This window comes from Podarcis melisellensis (genome assembly GCF_964234715.1).
Source record: "Podarcis melisellensis genome assembly, chromosome: 5".
Classification (NCBI taxonomy): domain Eukaryota; kingdom Metazoa; phylum Chordata; class Lepidosauria; order Squamata; family Lacertidae; genus Podarcis; species Podarcis melisellensis.
This window is the reverse complement of record NC_138537.1, coordinates 50,340,930-50,360,365: the sequence shown is the minus strand read 5'-3', so window position 1 is coordinate 50,360,365 and position 19,436 is coordinate 50,340,930. Positions and strand designations below refer to the sequence as shown.

Below are 19,436 nucleotides of genomic sequence, written 5' to 3'. Positions count from 1 at the left end.
GTGCCATTTTGTAGCATGCTCACATGCAGTCACAGCGGAAGAAACGGCGAAGTTGTTTGTGGAACATATCTTTAGGTTGCACGGGGCTCCCTCGAGGGTGATCTCAGATCGAGGCAAACAATTTACTTCCAGGTTCTGGAGGAAGCTCATGAGCTTGCTACACGTGGAAGTTAATTTTTCAACTGCCCGGCACCCTGAAACCAACGGGCAGGCGGAAAGGGCAAATGGCATTCTTCAACAATATCTTAGGTGTTATGTCAATGACAGAGAGAACGATTGGGTCGAAAAGTTGGCGTTGGCAGAATTTGCCTACAATAATGCGGAGAATGTGTCCACAGGGATGAGTCCCTTTTTGGCTAATTACGGGTGTCACCCCAGGGCATTTCCAGGGGAAGGAGGGGAGAGATGGAGCGTTCCAGCGGCTGAACATTTTGTAGAAGAGATGGAAGCCATCCATCAGCAGCTCCAGCTCAACTTAGAAAGGGCCAAGGCACAATATAAGAAGCAGGCAGACAAGAACAGAAGGGAAGGTGAAACCATAAGGGTGGGGGATCAAGTGTGGTTGTCAACCCAAGGGTTGCCGTTCAAAGGGGGTTGTAAGAAACTGAGGCCCAGAAGATTGGGACCCTTTGAGGTGATTCAGCAGGTCAACCCGGTAGCTTTCAAACTCCGATTACCCAACCACATGAAATTGCACCCAGTGTTCCACAGGTCGTTACTGTCACCATACAGGGGGGGACGTGAAGGGGAGCACGTCAGGGGACCAGCCTTGGAAGAGAGGGAACGCCGCAACCATGTAGCGGAAATCCTCGATTCCAGGTGGAAGGGTAATCAGGTGGAGTATTTGGTGGCGTGGGAAGGGGAACCGGAGTCAGAAAACACCTGGGTAAGTGCAGAGGAAGTCAATGACGAGGTTTTAACAGGAACGTTCCACCAAAGGTTCCCGAGGAAACCTCAGCCTATAGCAAGGTTTAGGAGGGAGTATTTCGGCACCACCGATGAGGAAGAGGAAATGGAAGGGTTCACGGAGTCGGAGTTGGAAGATGGAGTGGACTCTGATGACGAAGAGTACCTAGAGAGTAGGAACAGCAACAAGTGGAAGGAAGTGTTCGCGACGTCGGAAGATGAGGGAGGTTCTTTCAGGGGTTTTACCTCCTCACCGCCAGTAGGAGAGGAGACGGGAGGGGGTGAAGGGGGCCCTGGAGGGGAGGTGGATGTCAGGGAACTGACATCTAAAGCGCCGCAGGTGCAAAGGCTCCCTGAGGTTGAGAGAGCAGTAGCAGCGGAAGAGGGAACCAGTAGAGGGCGAGCAAGAACTCCAAGGGAAAGTGAGTCGGAGGGATGGCTCAGAGACGCTTCAAGCGAAACCAGTGGGGAGGTCTCAGGACCTCCTATAGGGACACCCACACCTCGACGGAAACTGTCACGCCGAGAGGCCAGACGACGTGTTTCCGTTAAGGAGCTTTTATGTTGGAAACGTTTCCGAAAGCAGCCACTTTCGGATTCTACTAGTGATTGACGCAGCCATGCTGGAGGGGCTCCGTCACAGGCAGAGGTTTGAAAACCTGATCAAACTCTGAGGGACTTGCATTTTACGCACAAGCAGCTCATCGTCCCATCACATTCCTCATCCTTTATCCATCCCTGAACAGCATTTAAAGAATAATCTTACAATCTTAACGAATTCCCTATAGAGGAAATGCTATGTTACCATGGAATCAGTCAATTAACTTTGACACATGCTTACCAAGATTGATCAATCATTTCTGATGTCTGCCTGCTAAGTTATTGTTTTTCAGGAATGGAGAGGAAATCTCACATGAGATTAACACCCAAATTGCCTAAACTGATACTGCCCTGGTGTCAATACCAGCAGCATTTGCTAATGCCAATCACTCATTACACAATGAGTTAAGCTTGCTGCATATCCTCTGGGTTCACATTATATAAGATAGGAATCAAGAAAGAACAAGAGTCTTATTTTACTGAATTCTTTTACAGATCATACAAGAAACACAAACCTTTACAAATTAAATTTATATATTTTTAACATCATTGAAAATTAACACATTAACACTTCAAAACAATGTATTTAAGTTAGGGCTCTTTTATATAAATTATACGATTAAGCCTTTTAAACACACACAAACAAAGGATGTTTTAGAAAAAAAAACTGAATGCAATGCTAATATATTAAAAGCAAAAGCCTTAATTTATAGCAACTTATATCAAGCCATATGATCCAATCTGGGAAATACCTGAAGTACAAAAATTAAACCATGTTTCAAATTTGGCTTTTTCTCTGTCATATTTTGAATTAACCAACCCTGGCAATGGGAGCTGAGTTTAGGGCAGGGGTAAGCAAACTTTTTCAGCAGAGGTCCAGTCCACTGTCCCTCAGACCTTGTGGGAGCCGGACTATATTTGGGGGCGGAGGGAAATGATGCAAAAGCACCATGAGCCCTGGTGGCTGCTTACCTGTCTTGTAAGCGGCCGGGGCTGGTGATGGCGGGACGATGAGCAGTGCACAAAAGGGCTCCGGAGAGGGGCTGCTTAAAATGGCGGCTGCTCGAGCGCTGCTGCAGCTGGCCCCAACAAAGCCCTGCCCCCTTCCTCCTCTAGGCAGGGCAGGGAGAAGCCGGGAGGGAGGAGGCGCCGCCGCCACCATGTGAGGGAGGGAGAGGGAAAGAACGCATGCGCTGGCGATCCACGTGGCAATTCCCGGACTGTCCGCGGGACAGATCCAGAACGCAATTGGGCCTGATCTGGCCCACGGGCCTTAGTTTGCCTGCCCATGGTTTAGAGTGTAAGAACTGTGCCTTATATAGTTTATAATATATCTGTTTGGGATTCTTGTGTGCTACTGCGCCTGGTTTATACAGCCCTCAATGGATCAGGACCCAAATATACAGTATGTAAGACTGCCTTCTCCATTACCAGCCAACTAAGTTTAAGACTGGCAAGGGAGAGCTCTATCCACAGTCCCAGTAGTGGACCTACATTTTTGGGAGCCTGAAGCTTGAACTGTCATGGAGGCCTCTTCACAACCAGCAACAAGGTCTGTTATCTTCTTCACTGGGGTTGTTCCATGACAGATCACACACTTTTACAAACTACTGAGCTACTGACTCACAAACCTGGAATTGTTGAAATATATACATTTAAAAAAAATCAATCAATCATGTGATTTAAACTGGGTCTAACAGACACAACATTTTTAAGCAATGCAGACTAAAGTCGCTTCTGGGGTCCGCCTGGGATTAGGGGCCCTGAAGCTTAAGAATCATTAGTTTCATAGTAGATCTCCCCCCCCCCCCAATGCAAAGGAGACAATTTGCATTGAACTCTGGAATTGTCACTCTCACTCTGCAGACATCAACTGAAACATTTTTATTTTTGTAGAATAACCATTGAGTATTTAATCCTCAGCAACTACATTTGAAACAGTGCTTTAAGGCGTTGTAAATATCTATTTTTAAGATTATGGTTTTACTGTTTATGCAGTTATGCTTATATGTTTGTTGTACATTGCCCTGAGCCCCTTTAGAGCAAAGTCAATTGATAAACATTTTAAATAAATTGAACTTCAAGTCTTGTGAGATACTTTATCAGGTATGTGGTTTGTTCTGCTATGCTTCAGATACAGAAACAGATGTATCTTATATAAAAAAAACACTTCAATACAACAATAAAGGTGCATTATAACCCTTCTTTTTCAGATTAACTTTACAGCATTTACAGAAACCCAAACCTATTTTTCATTTATAGAACAATAATGACATCAATAACACTTTCAAAGTCATTCAACACAGAGATAAAACAAAAACTTGCAAGTTTATTTTTATACTTTACCAAAAGTCCTCAAGTTTTCCTCATTAAAATACTCTTCTGCTAATGGAGAATTATACCTTGAACATTCAGCTAAATATTCCCAACGCTAACTTGGAAAAAGCATTACAATATTCTACAAGCAAGCTTTAGGTAATGTTCCCTCTGTCAGTTTCACTTTCCTCATGCAAATATTGTGTGTGACAAAGAATAAATCCTTTAATACTGAACAACCAAGAAAATCCCCCTATTACTGGGGGTCATTACTGGAGGTACTGATTATTGTAGACATTAGCTAAGGGATACATTATCATCTGGAAATTTTACTTGTCTTAAATTATCAGAGACTTAGACTAAGGTATAAAATAGAATGCAGTTGACACTCAGATAAAATTAACTGTTTTGAAGGAATCACATTCTAATCCCTAAATGCAGACTTTCTGAGTGGAACTACATAGTAAGAAAAACTTATTTTGTGGATTGTTACAAGACAAACAAGAACTTGGTCATCAAAATATGAACTTGCTTAAGTAACCACTTTCACTCTTACAAATACTCCATTAAAGTTGATGCCCCCCCCCATTTTCTGCTGAATGTTTCTTTCTCAAGCAAGCAAGTAGCTCACCACGTACATCAATAAAAATGAGCATGAGCAAAAAACTGTACTCCTGTAAAATATGGATTCTAGCCAGCTCTCTTATCAGATGAGCTGTTTTAATGTCTGGTTTTCCCAGCTGCCCAGAAATTGTGTGTGTAAATACACACATGTTGCCTTATTTTAACACCTAGCTGTTAAAATTATCTTAAATTATAAATCTCAATTAAGTGCACAAAGGTAAATATTGATTCCCACTTTTACACACTGCACAAAAAGAAAGCATGCAGAAGCAAATGAACCTGCACAAGGTAACTTATTATTATAACTGCTCAGATCAGTAGCAGAAGTGGGATGAAATCCTTGCATTACTAACCTTTACGCCATAACTCTAGCCACAAAACTGCACAGGTTCCTCTTTTTAAGCATGTTTCATATAAATGAACAAGCTACTACAACTTATATCCACAGCACAAAGTCCTTAGTGTGCACCACACATCCAAACCACTATTTTCAATCCTCTTTTGCTGTCTATGACTCACTCATTCAGCTTTAACAGACGAGGTTTCTTAAATTACTGGGGATTACTATAACCTTCAGAGAAAGCTGGCTAGTTTGATAATGAGTGAAACGCATTTAAACAGGGTTAGGTGTAGATTAATATATTACACCTTTGTGAGAGAACTCGGATGAACAGTATTGGGGGAGAGGAAATAAAAACCTTTGCTTTGAAGGAAAGACCTTAAGAATTAACTTTTTCTCTCTTTTTTCAGGGAGATAGAATTATCGCTCTCATGATCATATCAAAGGGAAAGTCCCTATCAGATTCCTCCTTGTCTTCTCATTAAAAGCAAGCACACGATGATCTAGGGATTCTTGGAAGACGGCTTTCGTTTTTGTACTTCTGCAAAGACACTTTGTGTATAAAACATAACAGCAGGAAAAGGAAAAAGGGGGTGGGGGAAAAGAGTATGATCAGAAGATGGTGACACTTACTTGAACCTGCCTTGGCAGTGCTGGCACTGGTCTCCTACCCAGCCTTGGTCACAGATGCAGGTAGAATTCAGACATCGGCCCGAGAAGCAGGAGGTCCTCTCGCAAGGCTTGGACTGGGAGACTTGGGCATACAGCACCAGGTACAGTAATCCATAGAAAAGCAGCCAATTGTGCATATCCAGAAGGGTGGCGAAGCAGCAGGAGGAGCAAGAAAAAGGTCTCCAGGCACCAGAGATCACAGGAGGGCCTCCTATCCTGCGCAGGACTTTCCCCAAAGGATCCAGCATCTTTGCCACAGAGCACATCCGCAAGAGCCGGGACCCGGTGCGCGGAGGGGGGCGGGCGGGCCGGGAAGCGAGATTAACCCAGTTCCTTGTGCAGGTCTGACGAGGAGGAAAACAAGCCCCGCCGCTCCAGGAACATCACCCAGGTCAGGGAGAGAGCGAGTTGAACGCAGAGATGAGGAGGAGCAGAGACTGCGCGCCCCCTCCTCAAAAAAGAAGCAGCACAAAACAAGAGACCGATGGGGAAAATGTGTCCTGAAGAGAACTGGTTAATTCGGTCTATAGTGCGAAATAAGGGAGACCGCCAAGCCCTGCTTCCCCCTCCGTCTGTCCACAGGCTCCTCACAACACCTCCCGTTTATCCCTCAGGTGAAACGACGCCAGCAGCAGCAGCAGCAGCCTTCCCGCCTCTTCTTCCTCGTCGTCCTCAGGGCTCATTGCCTCCGTCTTCCATGGACTCCTTCCTGACCTTGTCGCTTCCCCTCACGACATGCCCCCGTTCAACCCACTCAGGGTAACGCTGCTGCTGCTGCTCCTCAACCGCCGCCCCCCCAATATATATATATCTCCCTCTCTCCGCACCCCCCCTTTCTCAGTCTCCTTTGTAGCTCGCCCTCTTTAAGCAGCAACAGCCGGGCAAGGACGGCGGTGGAAGGGATGCTTCTTCCTCCCACAGGCGGGCGTGCGGCTGAGAGAAGCGCCCTCAGGATCCCCTCAGAGCCTCCCGCCCCAAGTGGGCCCCGAGTTCCTCGCCCGCCCGCCCGCCCGTCCCCGCCGAGATGGTGCGAGGGGCGCGCGCTTGCTTAGTTAAAAGCCCTCTCCTCCTGTCCCAGCTGACAGTTTGGAAGCAGCCATTTTTAAAAGGCTAATTGGTAATCTGCTTTTTTCCGAGGCGGGCAGCTCGCTGGGGCTGAATCCCTCCTCTTCCTTCCGCCCCCTTTCCCGCTCCGCCGGGTCTGTGCAGAGCCGTCCCTCTCTCTCTGGACTTCCAGGCCCCTCCTCAGCCAGCGCGGGAGAAAGCAGGAATTCCCCGCGGCTCCGTCCCCGCCGCCTCAGGCCACTCGTTGCTGAAGCAACTGCGCCGAGAAAGGGTTTGGGGGGCTCCGAGCCCCGCTCCCAGCTGGAAGTGAAGGGAAAGAGGAGGCGCAGAGGCTTCTGCTGGCGGCAGGTTCCCTCCCTCTCCCCCCCCCCCCTCTCCGAAAGTTCCTGTCCCAGCCGCCCCAGAAGGAAGCCTCAGGAAGGGCAGGAGCGTCACCCCGCCGCCTTTTTGGAGGCAGCAGAAAGGATTGCAACGCCGTGTGTATCTGTTTCCCCTCCTGCTGCCGCTGCTGCTTCAGCCTCCCCTACAGCTTTGCAGGGGAGTCGTGCCGAGAAACTACCACACAAAGAAGAGCTGAGCATGTGCAGCAGCGAAGCCCCCTTAAAGGCGCAGCGCATTGCTCCATTGCATCACTTTGAAGCGTGACACGAGAGAGAGGGAGAGAGAAACCGCTACTTGGTCGGGAGGCGGGCGGGAGCCGCCGCCGCTTTTCCACATGGAAGATCGGAAGAGCGTGTCATCTTTTCCAACAAGGGAGAAAACAAGTTCCTGAACTTCTCATACGCAGGCACACAAAGGGGTGGGGGTGGGGAGAGGCAAGGCTGGGAGCTTTCTCAGAAATATTTTGCCAGCGCAGTGACTCAGGGTAATAAAATTAAAACAAAAACAGGATGAGAAACAGCAGCACAAGAATGATGATGATTATTATTAGTCTGGTTGACTTGAGTGTACTTTGCATTTACTCCCCCCCCCGGTACTGCTCCCAATGGGAGACTTCAACAGCTGCATTCAATGGGTGGAGTTTGCACACGTCATTGCTATATCTTCATGTCAGGGTAGGCTTCAACTTTTGAATGTCTACCTGCTGTGAAGATGCTACGTGAAGGCACAGTAGCCGCTCCACGAAAGGACAGTTCTAGGATCTCTTGTCATTCTTTTTCTGAAGAAAACCACCAGAGTACTTTCAAGAGCTACACACACTTTTAAAACTACACTCTCAGAAGTTACAAATATTTACTCTAAACAAAGGATGTAAGCATTTATATATACAGGTCAAGCATTTTGATATTTGTTGACTGAGCACTTTTTAAATACTGTTCTAAAATGTGTTATTTTCTACTGACTTCTTTTGACATTTCAACAATCTGCATATCAGCAAGCAGATTTTGCACAGATTTCCTGGTCAAATGTAATCCATATTAAATCTTGTGTATGCTTACCTGAGAATGGGACCTGAATCAGATAATGAATTCATTATAGGTGATTTTAAATTGCTAAAGAGTAACAAGTTTATAAGTTAATACTGGCTTGCGTTTCCCTGGGCTGTGATCATCTTTCATGAAATAACTGACAACTGTCCTCTTGGATTAAAAAAACCCCCAAGAATGCACCTTCTTAGCGCTGTACACATGCTAGGGTGCCCGCCCACCCTACACTGAGTAAGGAGAAGACCTTTTACAAGTGTGCTCAGAAAATGCAGAGGTAGCATGTAAATGAATGGAGACTGCAAACTCTGCTTCTTTTTCCAAGAGTGAACTGTCTTTATGTGAGAAGGGCAAATATCAATTTTAAGAGTGGTATTTCTGGTCAGGAGTAATCAGCCACTTGCACCAGAGTAGCCTGCATTCAGATTGTTGGTTTGAGAAAAAAATGGTTCAGATGGATGGGAGGGAGTGTGTATCTTTCTCATGCTATTAATCAGGAATCGTTGTAATGGCTGCAGAATGCCAATTCATTTTGAGTGAAAATGGGGCCACCAACAAACAAGAAGTTTCAGCAAACTGGGGAAACCCCAAGGTATGCAGAAGTATGTTACTTCAAAAATGACCTCAGAAAGAGGCAAGCCCCTGCCCATCAAACCCAGTTAGACTTACCTCTGAGTGGACTTGTATAGGGCTGGAAATGTTAATCTGAGGTAGCCATGGTGAAAATGAAGCAGAACTGTATTCTAGATTAGTTAATTGAGAACACTTGTGTCTGGCTCCACCAGCAACTTCTGGCCCTCAGCAGAATTATCTCTTGAGAGAATGCAGCCCTTGAAAGAAAGAAAATTGTACTGTATGCTATTGTTATAACACTATGCACCCTTGCCTGGGGGTAGATCTCATTGATTTCAGATTTACTTTTGAGTTGACATGCATAAGACTGCACTGCAAGATTGCAATCCTAAACACATTTACTAGAGTCAACCCAAGTTAATGCATGCAGACTTACATCTTGGTTAACTAATGCAAGATTGAGCTTTAAACCTTGGGTCTAATAGATTGACAGTGCAATCCTAAACACCAGTGAGACTTAACTTCCACATAATTGTGCCTCAGGCTGCAGTGGAATCTCCACTTACATGGGAGTAAGTTCCATTAACTCAGTGGGACTTCTCAGAAGATATGCTTTGGGTTGCACTGTAAATATTCCATTTTCATACAGTATACCTAAAAATGTCTCAGTACATAGCCATGGAGATTAATTCGACCTAGTAATAATTTTACACCTTTGAAAAATACTGTTATCATTTGACTTATGCTTTGGGGGCTGAGGAAAATTATTCAGTCCTGTACTGCTGTGCAGTTTGTTAATTGTTCTAAATAAAACCTGATTGAGTCCACTGAATAACTATCTGCTGTTAAAAAGTGATGTGAAACCAGTGACTCTGTTAATTTAAGATTATATATTGAGCTACAAATGAGCTCGACAAATGAGCTTTTCATTTCATACCACATTAAGCAATCTGTGCTCACGCCTACAAGCAAGTTTCAAACCATTTCTTAAAAATCTATTTTATGGAGAGGGTTAAAATCCATCTTTTTGTGGCTTTTTCTTCTTTTTTCTACTTAGAAAAAGGCAGCCAAACTTTTTAAACTACCAATCAAAGTAAAGGTAATTTGGAAAGATAAGTCCTCTATCAGTGGAGAGCTCTATTTAACATTGCAAAGGGCCAGTGCTGCAATGCTGTAGCAATCAATGTGTCTGTGCATCAGGTTCTTTGATGAAGGACCAAGTTATAGGACGGGGAGGGGGAGCCAGTGAAATGAGAAAAACAGAGGATTCAGAAGTGCTAAATAAGTGGGTGAGGACAAAGGATCACACCCTCTTACTTTTCAGAATCCTTATATACATATAAAAATCAAGCAAATGTATCCACCCCTTTTAATAAACTTCAGGGTCAATAAAGTTTTATTATTACATTTGTATCCCACCTTTCTTCCAAAGAGCTCAAGATGGCATACATGGTTCTTTGTTTATTCAGTCCAACAGTAACAGCTATCATAATAATTGTTAATAATTTTTACATTAATGTAGCAATGCAAAACTATGTATAGAACTAAGAAATAGTAATGAAAGAACCAAAATATCCAAGCAAGGAAAAGTGAAGGAAGAAAATGGTATTTTAAATCTACAGTGGTGCCCCGCTAGACGAATGCCTCGCAAGACGAAAAACCCGCAAGACGAAAGGGTTTTTCGGTTTTTGCGACGCTTCGCTAGACGATTTTCCCTATGGGCTTGCATCGCAAGACGAAAGCCCATAGGGAAATCTCGGGGACCTTTTTTTAAATGCTGGCGGTGGGGAGCAAAGCCTTCCCCCCCCTCCGGACTTCAGAAGAGGTCCAGGAAGGCCGGCGGGGGCGAAAGGCTTTGCTCCCCACCGCCAGCATTTTAAAAGCGGTCCGGGATAGCAGGGAAGCGCTTCCCGCTATCCCGGACGGCTTTTGAAGGCAGGCAGGGGGGGCAAAGACTTTTGCCCCCCCTGCCTGCCTAACCGGGGGCTTTTAAATCGCCCCGGGACTGTCCGGGGCGATTTAAAAGCCCCCGGACGGCTTTTGAAGCCTCCCCCCCGCCCGGCTTCGGGGCATCATCCCGATGCCGGGCGGTGGGGCAGGAACGCCTCCCCCAGCCGCCCGGCTTCGGGGCATCGTCCCGATGCCGGGCGGTGGGGCAGGAACGCCTCCCCCAGCCGCCCGGCATCGGGGCATCGTCCCGATGCCGGGCGGTGGGGCAGGAACGCCTCCCCCAGCCGCCCGGCTTCGGGGCATCGTCCCGATGCCGGGCGGTGGGGCAGGAAAGCCTCCCCCAGCCGCCCGGCATCGGAACGATGTCCCGAAGCCGGGCGGCCGGGCGGGAAAGCCTCCCCCCCCGCCCGGCTTCGGGGCATCGTCCCGATGCCGGGCGGTGGGGCAGGAACGCCTCCCCCAGCCGCCCGGCTTCGGGGCATCGTCCCGATGCCGGGCGGTGGGGCAGGAAAGCCTCCCCCAGCCGCCCGGCATCGGAACGATGTCCCGAAGCCGGGCGGCCGGGCGGGAAAGCCTTTGTCCCCCCTGCCTGCCTTCCCAGGGGCTTTTAAATCGCCCCGGACAGCGGAGAAGTCCTCCGCTGTCCCGGGCGATTTTAAAATGCCGCCCGCCAGAAGAGGTCGGGGGAAGGCTTTTTCCATAGGAACGCATTAATTGATTTTCAATGCATTCCTATGGAAAACCGTGCATCGCAAGACGAAAAACTCGCAAGACGAAGAGACTTGCGGAACGAATTAATTTCGTCTTGCGAGGCACCACTGTATTCTGAAACAGTTTATACGCCGTCCTGTGCATTTTTGCTTCAGTATTGAATGAAAAGGCTCTCAATAAATACATTGTTTTGCTGTTTCCCTTCTCTAATTCTCATATTAGGGTGTCATCCACCCCATTGATGGGACTTTATGGACCAGTGGGGCAACCACGGCATTCACAGCTGCTCACAAGTAGAAGATGGGGGGCCAGTAAGATGCTGCAGCAGCCTGAAGCCAATGTAGTTTTCAGACATGGATTAGGCCTCTTGTCAGCGCACAACAGCAGTGAAACCAGCTTGGGATCCAGTGGCTCTCACTGGCTCAGCCCAAGCCCCGCCACAATGCCCTGCTTTGAGGCTTTCTGCTGGCTGCCTCTGAGGAGGAGCCTGATAGTGACCTGGCTGCCTGTACATTTAACTCCTGGCAGGAAGCTAGCTTAGTCAGGACAGCTGAGCATCTCCACTCCACTCTTACCCAAATTTTAAGACACGAGTCATTTATGGAGAGCAGCATTACCTTTTTCCAGTTCTGAGTGATAGTCAGTTGGGCTGCTATTAAGAAATAAGTTACCATTTCCACATCTTCAGCTAGCACTGAGCCCAGGTCATTACCTAGATATTTTTTGTTTTTAATTTCCATCACAACAGATACCCAAAGCTGTTTAAGTTAGGGAAGTCCAAAAATACTATATAAATTTGCTCTGGCACAACAACCATTTTGTGTTATGTCACGCACATATAGCAGCCAATTTTTAAAAATTCAAAATGTGCCTCCTAGCTCAAAAAAATTGGTGGCAACTAACCCAAGCAATCAGCCAGCTTCATTTCTCCTCTAGTACACAATACAGGTACTTCTTTTCAGGGAACTCTAGGAATTGTTGCTCTGTGAGGGGACTAGGGGTATCCTAACAACTCTCAGAACACTTAAACTATTGTTCCCAAGATTCTTTGCAGGAAGCCACATAATTTTTGGTAGTGCTTTAAATGTATAACTTAGATGTGGCCTTAGTCTGTGGGAATTTCACAAACTGGGGAAGAGGATTTGTAGTGACACCTATTTAGAGAGAGATCAAATGCAGTAGAAGCATAAGCAGTAGGAGAACAAGAACATAAATCCTTCTAAATTTTTATTTTATCTTCCATATATTTTTCTTTCAGATCTCCTGCTTTTATATGAGCAAATGTACCAGTTTAAGTAGGTTTTTAATCATGATAAGGCGTTTCAATGAAAGCCGAATGAACTTCTATATAAACAGAGGATTTGTTGTTGTACAATCATGGAATGCTAATGCAAATGAAGGAACAGTAACTTCTGCTATTTATTCAATTTGCATCTTTGCATATAATATAACCACCATGCAATAAATGAAAAGAGCTGTAATTGTAATTATATTGAAATAACTGGTGTATTTTATTGAAATTCTAATTATCCTTATTAAATTCCATTTTTCATGCATATTGTTATGAGTTGGGGTGTTAAACTGTATGTCACACCCTTCTAATCCCTGGACCCAGCAAGTGTTAAAATCTAATCAAGGTTTCTAATTTTTGAAACAGCCAGACTAGCCTCCTGATGAGTCTGAAGGAAAACAAAGAAAGGGGCCCTGTGGGAGATGGCAAATAGGTGGGGCCCCTCCCTCAACTCACAGTGAGAAAGACAAAAGCCAGAGTTTAGAGTTGAAAGGAGTGAGGGATCTGACCTAGGAAGGAAAGCAGCACACTAAAGAGAGAGCAGTGTTTGATTTCTGCTTGACTCCAATGCTGCAACTATGTGGGAAGTAGGTCTGCGGTTCGAATTCCCGCGATGGGGTGAGCTCCCGTTGCTCGGTCCCTGCTCCTGTCAACCTAGCAGTTTAAAAGCACGTCAAAGTGCAAGTAGATAAATAGGTACCGCTCCAACGGGAAGGTAAACGTGTGCTGCTCTGGTTCGCATGACCTGGAAGCTGTACGCTGGCTCCTTCGGCCAACAAAGAGTCAGTCACGACTGGACCTAATGGTCAGGGGTCCCTTTACCTTTACCTTAAGGCTCTTTTGGGGGTGCCGTGAGCCCCTCTGTCATAGGCCCAGGTTGTATATGTAAATAAGCCATATGTGTAAACAAACCATTTATCATAAAGACACCACAGTCTCCACTCTGCCTCATTCCCACAAGGAAACATGAACTCTGAGTAAAGTGCCTGGAAACCCTGGAATCTCACATCACGTGAAGATTGGGGTCGTGTGCAACAATATGTGCACAGCAAGACTGAAATCCATGCAGTGCACACTGATGAATGCAAATGAAGCAACATGAAACTTTTTACTATTCTGTGTCACATAAAATCATTAGGGATGTCAGAATCCTAGGTTGTGTGGGATTTGTAAATGCCAATGTGGTTCAAGTATGCTAATTTAATGATGAACTTTACTGTCAGCTGAAGTTGTATGCCATGTCTGAATGAAGGCAAATCTGTCAGTCTGTTATCTTCACTTGTCGAACTCTTAAGTGATCCCCCTTCTCCTTGAATGTGGTATTTCACATCCTGAATGCTTTCTTTCTCAAGATATCAACACAACAACCATTTGCCTTTCTCAAAATGTCTTATATCGCTAATAGAATTCTCTACAGAAGCCAAACTAAGCATGAATGGCTTTATTCAGAGAGAAATGTTTTAAAGGATCCAGGACTGAGGAGAGACACGTTTTTCAAATTAGATAACATTGATATGTATTTTGGGGGGGTATTAGAAAAAATAAAATAAAAACCCTTTCAAGGCTGTGCTTCCAGTATAAGATGATATAGCTGCAGATCAGCTTTCAGAAGCACAAAGGTATAAAATATTCACTCAAGAAGAGCACATGCATTCCTTATTTGAAGATGAAAAAAGGTACGGATAGACCCAATTTAGGCTGCAAACATATAGACAAATAGGCTGCCATCCCAACCCTTATTACCTGGGGGTAAGCACAACAGAATTCAACAGGACTTCAGTATGGTTAGGATTGTGTTGTGACTTGGGAGTAAAACACATTGAACTCAATGGAGTAGATGTGACTAGGATTAAGCTGTTGCATAGCAATCCTAACTCCTCCCCCCCCAGGGCGGTGTTAATGGCTGGGGGTGGAGTTTAGGTTTCTCCCCCAAATCCTCCATCAGTGGGCAGGATCACTGCTACTGGGGTAGGGCATCTTGTTGCTTTTGGAGGCAAGCTAGGTAAAGTTGTCCAGGTCTTCCCTCGTCTTGCTCATAAGGTTGTAGAGCAGCAGTTCTCAATAGTTTCGATAGACCACTTAATGATCTTTCTGCCTGTTGTAGCAATTGTAGTGCACTGTGCTGGGTGATTTTTAATTGTATTTTTATTGCTTCTTATATTTCTTATGTTTTACTTTATTGTATTGCAATTTGCAGTTCACTGAATTTCAGATTTTAATACAATATAGAACTAACAGAAGCAATAAAAATACAATTAAAAACCAATATGAATATTTAATGTGGGGATGCTGCAGACCCCCTGAATGAAGCTTGCAGACCACTGGTGGTCCATGGATCACTGTTTGGGAATGCCTGTTGTGGTGTAAGCTGCTGCACAACAGCTGGAAGCAGCCAAATAATTAGGCTGGTAGCAGTAAAGAATGGACTGTCACCAAAGTTATCCAGAAAAATGAATATAAGATTTCCATGCAATCCATGTCATGGGTGGGCTTTCTTGCTTGTGGGTCTGAAGAACAGCAACATGAAATTCAACTCTTGCTACTGTTGTTGTTATATTCTTATTATGTGATGTAAGCAGTAAAGCAAAGGTGATAAAATGGGTCTGAAGCAAGATTGGCAGTACTGTGTCTAGCCACCTAGAAAGGTAGGTTAAAATCGAGAAATATCCTGCCTCAGCAGAGAAATGCCATGACATTAATTTTACCACATATTCACAGAAAACTCTGACATGCTTGAAGGTTTGCCTCAGAAATTGGAATGTTTCCAAGTGCAGGGTTTTGACGTGAGAGGAAAAGGGACATTTATAAAGTTCCCTCATCAATTTCCCCACACAAAATTGCAATGTGTTTGCTTTCACATAGAACTCTAAAGTATTGTGTTCTATTTATGTATATATTTCAATCCTCATCACAAGGGATCCCCAAGGCAAATCAAAACAATATTTTAAAAACCAATAAAATGCAAGTGAAACATATCAACAACACCTCCATCTATCATATCCATTCCCAAAGATTCAGAGAGCCTGTAAAAAAAAAGTGGAGGAAAAGGCGTCCGACTTCAGCTGGCTGACACTGGAAAACAGACCGGAGGCGCCAGCTGGGGAAAATGCCATTGTAGAGAAGGTCCTCTGATGGGTCCCAAATCACTTGATCTCAGCTCCTGTTGGAGAAGGGCTTCCCAAATGACCTCCAAATCCAGGTAGGGCAATATGAGGAGAAGTGCTCTTTCAGAGTTCTCTGCTATTGAGGGCTTTATATGTCAAAACTAACACCTCAGTTTGGACCTGGCAGCCACCGCAGATCTTTCAACACTGGTGTTATATGGTCCCATGCAGACATGCCAGTTAGCACTTTGGCTGCTGCTTTTTGCACCAGCTGCAGTCCCCAGATCAATGGCTTCAAGTTACAAGAAAGGAGATTCCAATTAAACATCAGGAAGAACTTTCTGACAGTTCAACAGGGGAACAGAGTCCCTTGGAAGGTGGTGAGCCCGGTCTTGGCTGGGGAGGGCGGGGTATAAATAAAAATTTTTTATTATTATTATTATTATTATTATTATTATTATTATTATTATTATTATTTCTTGGATGTTTTAAAGCAGAGGTTGGATGGTCATCTGTAATGAATATTATTCTTTCTTTTCTGCCAAACTGGCTGCAGGTATGTATTAGTTCGACTTTGAAAACGTCGATTCTAATATGCCAGCATAAGGATGCACAACATGTAAAGTTGTAATGTTTAAAATGGATGGGTGGTATTTACCTGAGTATTTATAGCTAGCTGATTGCATTAATCAGATTTGTATCATGCTCTTCTTCCCTGCATTGCAGAATGGCATATATAGGGCTTGGATAATCCTCACAACAGCCATGTGAGGTAGATTAAGCTAAGAGATTGACTGGCCCAAGATCACCCAGTACCTTTATTGCTGAACAGGGATTCAGAGACAGATCTTCATGATCACCGAATATCAACTATGAGTTTAGAGACAGGTTGTCTACCTGCAGTCATTTTCCTAACAAAAAGATGTAAATGTGGGAATCTTCTGCCTATCGCTATTATGTGTGTTCTTCCATGTATTTGTGAGCTTTAGGAACTCTTATCTACCAAGCAAAAGATGGGTATTTAAAATACATTAAGGCTTGATTGAGCATTGGATGGGAGCCAAACAAATCCTGGATTTGAAAGAATGTGCTGTCTCAGCTTCTTGAAGAGCATAATGGATAGGCAACCTCTCCGAGCCCTCATTAAGAGGGCTTCTGGTAAGTGATGTCTAGGAAAATTAGATGAGAAATAAATCACTAAATATGAGGCATATATTTGATAACATGGAATACTCTACTCTGTAGATCCCAGAGTTGAAGTGAAATGTATACATACCTCAAGGGTGTTGGGATGTTAGCTGCAGTAATTAGAGTGTCAATTTAGAATTGCATGTGTATATCCCTGAGTGATATGTATATTATTGGGGGATGTTCTAAAGCTACTAAGTGAAAATGCTTATGGAATAAATACACAGTAATGACTCTGGTGGGTCTTGGGCAGATTGAATAACTTTATGGCATTTTACAAAGTTAATGAGTATTATCATTTTTTGATTAAATTTATCACATATACATTTTTTCTTCCTATCAGATTTCCAGTAAATCCTAAATGGAATCTGTCAAAGGTAAACAAAAATCCAGATGGAAGGGACCCCGAAGGGTCATCTAGTCCAACCCGCTGCAACGCAGGAATTTCAACTAAAACATCAATTACAGATGGCCATCCAGCCTCTGCTTAAAAACATCTAAGAAAGGAGAGTCCACCACCTTCCAAGGGACTCTGTTCCACTGTTGAACAGTTCTTACTGTTAGAAAGTTCTTCCCGATGTTTAGTTGGAATCTCCTTTCTTGTAGCTATTATTTTTACACAGTGACTGCAAGTGAAATTCATTGCAAAGTTTCTGGAGAGCATACAAAAGAAAAACACCCAGTTAATCATTGTTTTCTAACATCAAACCCAAGTCTTTAATGAGAGAAATTGGCTACATTTGGCCATGGTGATAAACTATGGATTACCATAGGGGAGCCTCAGACAGGATAGTATTCTATCTGAAGGACTGTCTCGTTCAAATTTAAGATAAAAATAAATACCCATAAGAAGGAAAATTATCCATCAATAGCACCTGGCCAGCCAACTAAACAGACACTTAAGCCACTTGGTCATAGTATGCTGAAATGTATTGTATTTCTATTAAGATTATTATAATTATTTCAAAATGTGCATTTGTATATATAAGTCAGCATGCATATATCAAAGACATGTCCTTGTTTGACCTTCTTTTTGGTTGTGACTGTTTTCCTCTTTGTGGACAATGCCTAGGATGTTTTGAACACAGAACATAAGAATTATCACACCAAATAGATGAGTATTAATATATCTCCAAATATGTGAAATGTAAAAAATCTGTACTCTTTCAAAACGTTGCAAGAACTTAAAAATGCATTAGAAGTTCTTGTTCAGTATGACCAGATTGCTTCTGTGCATAGATTGCTTAAAGGCATGTGGTACAAATCATTTTGTTCTGTGTCTCTGATTCAGTCAATTCATTGTGCAATTGTCTGGTGCCAACAAATACTGGCAAAGTCTATGTGATCAGACATTTCATAAGAATATTCATAGAACTATTCTAATTTAGCTAATTTCTTGACTGGCAATATCCCCTCTGCTGTTTTCTTTGTGGTCTACTTTCTGAATAGAATCTCAGCATTGTGCCAAACATGTGCAAGAGGCCTTTCTTTTCTTTAAAGGTAAATTTGCTTCCTTTGAAGAATAATTCATTTGAAAGGAAAACAAGTGGAGGGGGAGGTATTTTAAAGCCTTCATGCAGTATCCAATTCAGACTGAAATAAAAGACTCACTTTTCCAGTAATCGTCTTTTTTGTTTGTTTGATAAAGCCAGCAGGCTTCTTGCAGACTCGCCTACTAATACTAATAATACTAATACCAATACCAATACCAATATCAAATCATACAGTTCTGAAGCAGTAAATGCCTTGAATAACAGAAAGGAATGGGGAAGTGGGTGTCGTCTTTTCATTTTATTTGAGAATGTAAGAATTGCCTTGAAGGCTTACAATGCTCTCCTGATACAGTTGATTTTTTACATACAGGCTGACACTTGTGTACAAGGTGTTTACCTTGCAATAAGTGAGAAGTATGCCCATGCAATATTTTTGTCTTAATACTCACACTGGTATGTTGATCTATATGCTCTATAAACACAGATGTATTGGGCTGAAAACAAACACTGCAGCTGGCATGGCAAACCCAATGCTTAAAAAGCACGTGTTTATCCTTACGCACACACATGGACCTGCCAATTCGAGTCTAAACCCTGACCCAGAAATAACTCTCCCCAACAGTCACACAACCGTACTTTCCTCAATACCCAGCACAAATATCCTAGCAATCAATTTTTAATATTGTTTACAGCCATTAATGAGTATTTCAGGCAGATCTCAAAGTTCACAACGTGGAATTTATAAAACCAACTGGTTTGAAGCACCTCAATAATCCTTTGCCCGAATGGTGCTCTCCAAATGTTTGGGAATGAAATTCCCATCAGCCCCAGCCGGCATGATTTGTGACTGTGGATGATAAGAGCTTTAGTCTAAATCATCTTAATGGCATCAGGTTAATGAAGGTTGTATTATTGCAATAAAACAATAATAACTTTGAAATGAAAACATTGTGCCCCATCATTCGGATTATGGTGTCATTCGGGTGGTTCTGAGTGTGATACAACAAGGAAGGGTTAAGTCTTAGGTGTATCATTTAAAATCTCTCACTTGTACAGTTTCCCACACATTCACATATCAGCAAGTGGCAGCATCCCTGATTCACAGGTACATCAGTACACAAATGTACTATAGATATACTGTCAGATCCCCAAGCAATTTCTGAGTTCACTAATTCAACA

At 43.7% G+C, this 19,436-nt stretch overlaps 1 protein-coding gene across 3 annotated transcripts in view; it reads right to left on the bottom strand.

The window, feature by feature from the left end:
- ATRNL1 (attractin like 1) overlaps positions 1–7,189 on the bottom strand; it is a 515,103-nt gene extending 507,914 nt beyond the window's left edge. For 2 of the 3 annotated variants that reach the window (XM_081912145.1, XM_081912147.1), the window contains exon 1: positions 5,420–7,189. In XM_081912145.1, coding sequence (XP_081768271.1) covers positions 5,420–5,724 — 305 coding nt within the window. In that variant the 5' untranslated portion in view covers positions 5,725–7,189. The remainder of the gene's footprint in view (positions 1–5,419) is intronic. The other variant, XM_081912146.1, reaches the window with a different exon arrangement.
- Between the last annotated feature and the right edge of the window lie 12,247 nt (positions 7,190–19,436).